Genomic DNA, 9670 nt, shown 5'->3' on the forward strand with positions numbered 1-9670 from the left:
GACTAATTTTGATTAGGGACCAAGATAATTTTGCTTTATGCTATTAAAGACAAATCTTGGACTACAGTCATGAAAGGAACAAGACAAAAACAAGGAAAAAAGAATGGAAGAAAAAAAGAAATGGGAAAAAAGGAAGAAAGAAGGGAGGAAAGAAGAGAAGGAGGGAGAGAGGATAGGAAGGAGGGAGGAAACATGGGAGGGGAAAGGGAGGGAAGGAGGGAAGAAGAAAAGGAAAGAGCATAAAAGAGGGGGAAAGAAAAGGAAAAGAAAGCCAAGTATGGTGGGCAGAATAGGCCAAAAAATAAAAAAATCCCCTGTGCACCCAGGTATGACAAAATTCTGTGATTCCCATCTAAGCAAGAGGTCACAGGTAGGAAATTTGAGGTCTGACACTGGCCTGGATGAAAAAATGGAAGACTGGGGCTGGGAAGGTGGTTCAGTGGTAGAGCACTTGCCTTGCATGCCTGAGGCCCTGGGTTCGATTCCTCAGCACCACATAAGCAAAAAGAAAAAAGCCAGAAGTGGCGCTGTGGCTTAAGTGGTAGAGTGCTAGCCTTGAGCTGAAGCGCTGAGGGACAGCGCCCAGGCCCAGAGTTCAAGCCCCACAACAGACCAAAAAGAAAAGAAAGAAGGAAGGATGGAAGAAAGAAAGAAAGAAAGAAAGAAAGAAAGAAAGAAAGAAAGAAAGAAAGAAAGGAAAGAAAGAAAGAAAAAATGGGACTGGGAAGGTGGCACAGTGGTCTAGAGTGCTTGCCTTGCATGCATGAGGCGCTGGGTTTGATTCCTCAGCACCACATAAGCAAAAGGAAAAAAGCTGGAAGTGGCTCTGTGGCTCAAGTGGTAGAGCGTTAGCCTTGAGCTGAAGAGCTGAGGGACAGAGCCCAGGCCCAGAATTCAGGCCCCACGACTGGACCAAAAGAAAGAAAGAAAGAAGAAAGAAAGAAACAAAGAAAGAAAGAAGAAAGTCCTCATTGAAGTGGACATGCAATGTCCAATGGTAGAGCATTTGAGCAGCATGTGTAAAATCCCTGGGTTTGATCCCTAAGACTTGGGTGGAAAATAAAAGAAAAAGTCAGCCTCAGGTCTGCTTAGCTATGAATTCAGCATCATAATTCAACAGGGCTCTGGAGAAGCCAGAGGGGAATTTTGTTTTGTGTGTTTGTGATACTAGCGACTGAATTTAGTGCCATATGTATATGTATATGTATGTGGGGGGGGGGTCGGTCATGGGGGTCTGAGGGTCTGAACTCTGGGCCTGGGTGCTGTCCCTCAGCTCTTCAGCTCAAGGCTAGCACCCTACCACTTGAGCCACACACCACTTCCACCTTTTTCTGCTTATGTGATGCTGAGGAATCAAACCCAGGGTCATGCATGAAAGGCAAGCACTCTATCACTGAGCCAGCTTCCCAGCCCCTGACTTTTATATTTTTAATTGTCTACTTTTCTCAGTGGAATCAAGGGAGCTCCTCTCAAGATCCACACCTGAGCATTCATATTTGCCCCATCAAGGTAAACCTGTCCTCCATGTTGGTGGATAAGGGAGCACACATCTCCGATGTTCTCTTCAAACACTCCATTGGTGGATGGGTATGTGATCATGATGGCTGCCAGGTTCTCCTTGTGTTTATCCACCTGTGGGGGGAGGGTGACACAAAGGAAGAAACATTTATTTCTTGGCCAAACTCTGGCTTTTTAGAGGATTAAGAAAGATGAAGTCTTAGCCTTTGCATTCTTGGCACTGCCTCAAAGTACAAAGATAGCAATAAAAGATCCACAGCCATTTCTCCCTCATAAATTGTGCTAAAGAAATAGCCAGATCTTTTAAGGCTTGGACTCTATGGTCAGAAACAAAAAGACTCCTTAGAGTATTTTGGGATATTCTGGGGCCAACTTTCTAAAGTGATTTTCCTTTGGTACATTTTCCTAATAATTACTGCTGGCATTTTTAGTTCTAGACATGAGTATTCTCCCAGTTAATCTCTACTCATTTTCTCACATCCATTCTTAACCCCCTTTCCTTTACTTCTGTAGAAATTTAAATTCCTATAAGAAATGTTACAAAGCAGAAATCTGGATTAAATATACACATTGCCAAGAAAAAAAAGAAAGAAAAAGAAAGGAAGGAAGGAAGGAAGAAAAGATGGATTACTATTCTGATAAAAAACAAAAACAAAAAAACAGGGGCTGGGAAGGTGGCTCAGTGGTAGAGTGCTTGCCTTGCATGCATGAGGCCCTGGGTTCGATTCCTCAGCACCACATAAGCAGAAAAAGCGCACTAGCCTTGAGCTGAAAAGCTGAGGGATAGCGCCCAGGCCGAGAGTTCAGGCCCCAGGACTGACCAAAAAAAAAAAAAAAAATCTCCTTTATTTTTCTGTTAAAGAAGGTGAGTGTGTATAAAAGATTTACTTCTTGGGTTTTGGTTGTTGCTGCTGCTTTTAAAGATTCTTTTCTAGGGGCTGGGAAGGTGGCTCAGTGGTAGAGTGCTTGCCTTGCATGCCTGAGGCCCTGGGTTCGATTCCTTAGCACCACATAAGCAAAAAGAAAAAAGCCGGAAGTGGTGCTGTGGTTCAAGTGGTAGAGTGCTAGCCTTGAGCTGAAGAGCTGAGGGACAGCACCCAGGCCCAGAGTTCAGGCCCCACGACCAGACCCCCCCCCCCCAAAAAAAAGATTCTTTTCTAGTTAGCAAATCAGATCAGTCACATGTGGAAATGGGAGGAAAATAAGTCATATACTACATCAGAGATTTAATAATTACAACTACCAGACCAGAATATTTGTTGGGGAAAAAAAAGTTTGTCTGGTGATGGAAAGACTAGGGGGCAGATGAAAAGATGAGCAGTGTGTATTTTCAGCTTTCCTTTGAAGGCAGTTACATGGCGTTCCCAGTCTCCATGCCTAATAACCCTGACAAAATCACATTGCTATTCCACTGATTTCCTTCCCTCTTAAGATGCAGCCTCCAGTCCACTGGTAGAAAGCAGATACGGTTGCTAAGCAACGTCTTCCTGGAGGTTGGGAGGTTGGGAGTGGGGGTTGGTTGTAGGAAACAGGATGGAATGCTGCCTGGAATCTAGTTCGGTATGGCTGGGTTAGTAGCAAACATTAACAAAAACCCTACCTTTGTTCTTTAATTTCCAATACAAACAGTGAATCTAATTATGATTATCAACTTGATTAAAGGCAGAAGATGGGGACTGAAGGAAGGTTGGGAAGTAAGAGGCAGGCAGGTCCTGCAAGAAGCATACCCTTACTACCACTGTGAATAATTCATTCAGTGACTTTAAGGCATGAATTAGAGAGTGGGGATTTCACTTTAAAATGGGTGAAGGGAGGGATCAAGCAGACATCATTAGCTTTATTGGGGGCCAAAACTATGACCGTGGCTTTACATTTTTTAATTTTCTTAGAGACTGTTAGGCTTCCTGATTTTACCCCATTTCCCCCAGACCCACTCAATGGAGGAATTGACGTCCTTTCATTAGAACACAAGAGAAGATACTGTTGACCCAACCCATCAGGTCCCTCCCGCAGACCTCTCCCCCCCCCCCACACCTCCTCCATCTGTTGTGGGGAGGCTGCGTACCATGGCCCTGAGGTGAGCCGTATCAATATTCCCGTACTTATCCACCTCCACGGGCTGAATCTTCATGCCTGCCATGTGCGCACTAGCAGGATTGGTTCCATGTGCTGATTTCGGAATGAGGCAAACCTTAGGAATGGAAAGAAAGGATACAAAGAAGAAAAGCAAAGATCATTAGGCTATTAATCGTGACAGAAAAGTCCTACAATATGCTAGTCGCACAAATTAAGAAGGGCACCATCTGCTTTGATTGAAACTGACCGATGGTGCTTTAAACATCTGCTATAATGATTATTGTTATTACACAATGTCCCAAAGAGGAGTTTCCATTTGAGTCCCAATATTGTCCCATAAATGTCTTCTCTCATCCCAGCACACTAAAAACAGGCATGTGCTCCTGAGCCTTATTCAAACCCTGTGTCAATGATACCGTGTGGGAAGCATCTTATAATAAAACATTTGACTGGAAGTTAAACTCGAAAATTCAAATGCCCATATCTCTGTACAGTGCTGCTCATGGCTCACCAGGACAGACAACAATGACGGAATCCCAGCACCAATGCACCAACACACCAACATGACAACTTTTATCAGATGCTTACTCTGCTATGAATTTGTGGGCTACACTATGAAACATAAAATAAGCATGAAAACTAATCAAAGTATTTGCCCTGTAATCACATGACTTGCTCACTGATAACACTGTTGCATGTAAGAAATGAATGTCTGGAAGCTAGGTGCTAGTGGCTCACATCTGTATTTCTAGCAACTCAAAAGGCTGAGATCTGGGAGATCACAATTTAAGGGTTCACTCAAGCAGAAAAGTTCACCAGACTCCATCTCCAAAATAGTCAACAAAAAAATAGGGCTTGGAGGCATGGCTCAAGTGGCAGAGCACCAGCCTAGCAAGCAGGATACCTTGAGTTCACACTCAAGCTGCCCCATCTCCAAAAGAGAAATTTATGTCTAGAGGTTTAGAAAGACATTTGAAATAGAAAAAAATAGGGTGCAGCTTCAAGTTGAAGAGTTTGAATGACAAGTCTCAAGAGTTACAAATTAGGACCTCAAAGATGCACTGGAATTTTATTTGTTCTTCAGGGCTGGGTATTGATCCCAAGGCCTGTGAGTGCTTGGTAAGTCCCTGTGTTAGCTTTTTTGGAAAGGTGGGTGGTAGGTTCAATGTTAGAATTTCTAGATGGAAATCACATTTCATTTCTTCCACACCATTATACAAATTCAGGCAAGCACCTATGCACTTGTAGATGTGATGAACCAGCAGGAAAGGACAGCAATGGAATGCAATGAGACAAATCCATTGCTTATCCTAAAAATGGTCTTCATTTCTTTCATCCTAGAAGCAATGTTGCAATTCCTTTGAAAAGAAATGGATAGACATTATAAAAAATAAAAAAATGTAGGGTTATGAAGAGAAAAACACAGTAATTTCCTCAAAAACAGCAAAGTAGTCTAGTTAAGAAAAATGTCTATGTACAAAAAAGAGAACTTGGCTGGAAATGTGGCTTAGTGGCAGAGTGCTTGCCTAGCATACATGCAGCCTTGGGTTTGCTTAGCCGGAAGTAGTGCTAAGGCTCAAGTAGTAGAGTACTAGCCTTGTCACAGAACCCAGGACTGGAAAAAAAAGAGAGAGAACTTGAGCCTAAGGCAAAGTAGAATTGCTGATATTCTGCTGACAGAAAGTCTGTGACTTTTTCAAAGGCCACTGGTCTTATGCTGGATATGCTGTTTTATCCTCAAATGCTTTTTTTGTTGTTTAAATATTTCCCTTTTGCAGTTAAACATTTTTTTCTTTAATTTCTCAGGGCCAATGTCACTATTTTCTCCATGATATTTTTATTCTAGAAAGGATCATTGGATAAAAGATCCTTTCAGAACAGAATATAAAGGAAGGAAAAAGGGAATATTCAAAAGGAATGTAGCTCATACTTGTAATCCTAGCTAGCCAGGAGGCTGAGATCTGAGGCTTACAGTTCAAAGCCAAACAGGAAAGTCCATGAGACTCTTATCTATAGTTAATCACAGAAAAGTCTGTGGCTCAGGTGGTAGAGTGCTAGCCCTGAACTAAAGGAGCTCAAGGACAGCACCCAAGCCCCGAGTTCAAGCCCCAGGACTGGCAAAAGAAGATGATGATGAAAGATGACAAAGAGGATGATGATGAAGGAGAAGGAGGAGGAAGAGGAGAGGAGGAGGAGGAGAGGAGGAGGAGGAGAAGAAGAGGAGGAGGAGGAGGAGAAGAAGAAGAAGAAGAAGAAGAAGAGGAGAAGAAGAGCAGGAGCAGGAGCAGAAGGAAGAGGACATGTCAAAGAAAAAAAGAAAGAATACAAAGTATTTGTAAAAAGCCAAAATTAAAAGTAATGGGCCCCCAAGGATACTCAGATGCTCTAATATTTGGAACCTGTGGTTTATCCAAAGCGAGTCTAGCTTTGGGGGGTATTTTATAACCATTTAGATGGGTGTTGTAGTCTCTTGATTTCTAGAGGGCCTGGGACGGAATGGGCAGAGATCATCCTAAAAGCCCTGCTGAAAGGTTGAAATATTATACCAGGTTTTGGTGGCTCATGCCTATAATCATAGCTCTCAGGAGGCTGAGATCTGAGGATCCTGGTTTGAAGCCACATGAGGCAGAAAAGTCCATGAGACTCTTAACCTCCAATTAACCAGCAAAGCTGGAAGTAAAGCTGTGGCTCAAGTGACACAGCATCAGCTACAAAACAAAAACAAAAAACAAAAACAAAAAACAAAACTGTGGCTCTGAGTTCAAGACCGCACCCACACAAAAAGACAGAAGAAGGATTAGGAGGAATGTTTCTATGCTGATTAAGTTTCTATTTGGCCACAGTGTCCAAGGCCACTAATTTGTTTCAGGCAGCTGAAAAGAGAAGAACATTCCATAAATAAAGGAAACAGTCTCTGAATTGCAAATTTGAGTTAATATTTGAGTAGCATGCTGATCTTAGTTGTAAAGTGTTTAAGACTATGTCTGATATTGCTGTTACATAAGTTTTTTTATTAGAATAATTTATAGGGCTGGGAAGGTGGCTCACTGGTAGAGTGTTTGCCTTGCATGCATGAGGCCCAGGGTTTGATTCCTCTACACGACGTAAGCAGAAAAGGCTGAAAAAGGCTAGAAGTGGCACTGTGGCTCAAGTTGGTAGAGCACTAGCCTTGAGCTGAAGAGCTGAGGGATAGCACCCAGGCCCAGAGTTCAGGCCAGGACTGACCCTCGACCCCCCCCCCACCAAAAAAATAGAATAATTTATATATTTCAGTAAACGGTGAACTCAGACATTCCCCTTTAGAAACCTTTGCAATTTAACCTAAGAAAATAACTCTGTGTGTGTGTGTTTAGTAGTGGGACTTGAATTCAGGTCATGGATGCTGTCCCTGAGTATTTGTGCTTAATACTAGTGCTCTACTACTTGAGCCACAGCTTCACTTCTGGCTGAGTTCAAGCCCCATGACCAAGCAAAAAAGAAGAAGTCTCGGACTTTGCTGCCCAAGCTAATCTCGAACTGTGATCCTCAGATCTCCACCTCCTGAGTGGCCAGGATTACAGGTGTGAGCCACTAGCGCCTGTCCAAAAATAACTTTGGGAGTGTGTGTGGGAGGGGAGGGGGTGGAGAAACGGCTTGAAAAAGAAAACCATCAAGAACCCAGGCAGTTCTATAGCACATGATTTCACCCACATGCCTTTTCAAGGGGAAAAAAAAAGGATAGATTTTACTGGATTCCATCAGAGTCTATTGTGTGAAGACAGCTGCTTCAGAAATACTGATGTGGAAAAATCTTCCCTGATTATTTAAATAAGTCATTTTCTTCTTAACTAAAAAAGCTGGCCTTAATTAAAGTCTTTCGTCCAGAAAGATGGCAACATTTCCAGGATAAGGAGTTGTGTGTTTCTGCATGCTCAGGCCTCTCTGTTCTCCTCACTGTCCCTACAATGCAGAATCCCACTCATTCTCTCCCCTTCCGATTAGAATGGCTTCTTGAGAGACAGAATTCTGTGACAGCAGTGAGGACAACAGTGCCAGGACAAACGTCATCACAAGAGGGTGGGAAGAGAAGGAAGGACTGAAAAACGGTGAAAGGGAATCGGAGATAGAAGAGTAAGTCGTGGAATACACTGCCTTGGCTAAACCAACAGATTTCTCATTGTCCTTGCCCTTTCTGGCTTGCTTCCCAACTCCTGGACCTTCTCAGCTACTTCCTGGCCTCTAATTGGAGAATTGAGAAAACTGGGTGTAAAACATCGTAGTAGAAAGAACCTGGACTCTAAATTGTCATGGGACATAGGCCTTCCGCAAACAATGTAACGTGTGGTCTGTCTGCCAGCCAATGTGGATGGTCACACCAGAAGAAAGTCTGTGAAGACCAATTCCCTTTCCAAGGAACCTAGAGCCTCAGATAGGTCATGGTAAAAGATGGGTATAACAAGAGCTTCAAGGGTGTCCTTAGTGCTTGCAAACCATGGATAAAACAGAAAGGAATCACATGGTGTCGACTGACTAGACAAGTAGAGATACAACATCTCAATATTCCATAAGTGTTGAGTGCCAGGCACCGGTGGTGGCTCACATGTATAATCCAAGATACTCAGGAGGCTGAGATCTGAGGAGTGATTTCCGAAGTCAGCCAGGGCAGAAAAATCCGCGAGGCTCTTATCTCCAATAAACTACTCAGAGAAATCTGGAAGTGGCACTGTGGCTCAAGCGTAGAGTGCTAGCCCTGAGCAAATGAAGCTCAGGGACAGTGCAAGGCCCTGAGTTCAAGCCCCACAACCACACACACACACACACACACAAGAGTTGAGCTTCTAAAGTCCCAAGAGCATTTATAAATCTAAACTACCCATTCCTTAGAAGGTTCAAAACTTTTTTTCTTAGAGTTCAAAATCACTAGGAAAGCTGGTGCTGCTGGTAGCTCATGCCAATAATCCTAGTTAGTCAGGAGGCTGAGATCTGTGGATATTGGTTTGAAGCCAGACTAAACCGACAAACCTACAAGATTCTTATTCCCAATTAACCACTTAAAAAAAAGGAAGTAGAGGTGAGGCTCAGGTAGTAGTAGAGCATCAGCCAAATTAACATGAAACCCTAAATTCAAGCTCTAGAACTAGTTCAAGAAAAAAAGACCAAAAAACCAAAGCCAAACACCAACAACTCATGCCTGAATTCCCAGCTACTCAGAAGGCTGAGATCTGAGGATTGTGATTCAAAGTCAGTCTGTGAAACTCTTTTCTCCAATTAAGTATCCAAAAAAGCCAGAAGTAGAGCCTGTGGCTCAGGTAGTAGAACGAGCCTTGAACAGAAAAGCTTAGACGATGCCCAGGCCCTTATTTCAAGCCCCAGGAAAACCCTAGTGAACAAACCTAAAAGCAGAATCTGCATCTGTCTGAGCCATCACTCAATTTCCCTCTGCCTGATAAACTCTCTCTGAAGATGGCCAGGTTCTGCAGCTTATTGAATCATGAATGGCTTATTTTTTCATTTTTTTTTTAATTTTTTTTTTTTTGGTCCAGTCGTGGGGCCTGAACTCTGGGCCTGGGCGCTGTCCCTCAGCTCTTCAGCTCAAGGCTAGCGCTCTACCACCTGAGACACAGTGCCACTTCCAGTTTTTTCTTTTTTGCTTATGTGGTGCTGAGGAATCGAACCCAGGGCCTTGAGCATGCAAGGCAAGCACGCTACCACTGAGCCACCTTCCCAGCCCCATGGCTTATTTTTTCAAAAGTGTCTAACAAAATCACTCCTAAGTCAGGTGTGATGGAACACACCTATAATCCCAACACAAAGGAGTCTGAAAATTTAGACTTCCATGCCTTCTTAGATTACACAGAAAGATCCTACCTCAAATAAATAAATAAATAAAATTATATATATTTACTTAATAAGGAGAAAATCCTAATCAAGCCTTCATATATACCTATGGAAGGCTTCATACATTCCACATACTTGTGAAATAAGGATGAATATTCAAGGGACAGAGAGAGAAAAGGTTTCTTCCTCCCCCCACCTTTTTTTTTGTCGATCGTGGGGCTTGAACTCTGGGCCTGGGCCCTGTCCCTCAGCTCTTCAG

The 9670-nt window shown here is 43.1% G+C and overlaps 1 protein-coding gene across 1 annotated transcript in view; it reads right to left on the reverse strand.

The window, feature by feature from the left end:
* Gldc (glycine dehydrogenase (decarboxylating)) overlaps positions 1 to 9670 on the reverse strand; it is an 89951-nt gene that overhangs the window by 17351 nt on the left and 62930 nt on the right. The window contains exons 18-20 of the mRNA XM_013026437.1: positions 3838 to 3849; positions 3584 to 3709; positions 1483 to 1632 (exon numbers count right to left, since the gene is read on the reverse strand). Of these exons, the coding sequence (XP_012881891.1) occupies positions 1483 to 1632; positions 3584 to 3709; positions 3838 to 3849 (288 nt within the window). The remainder of the gene's footprint in view (positions 1 to 1482; positions 1633 to 3583; positions 3710 to 3837; positions 3850 to 9670) is intronic.

This window comes from Dipodomys ordii, unplaced genomic scaffold (assembly GCF_000151885.1).
Source record: "Dipodomys ordii isolate 6190 unplaced genomic scaffold, Dord_2.0 Scaffold93, whole genome shotgun sequence".
In the NCBI taxonomy this organism is placed as follows: domain Eukaryota; kingdom Metazoa; phylum Chordata; class Mammalia; order Rodentia; family Heteromyidae; genus Dipodomys; species Dipodomys ordii.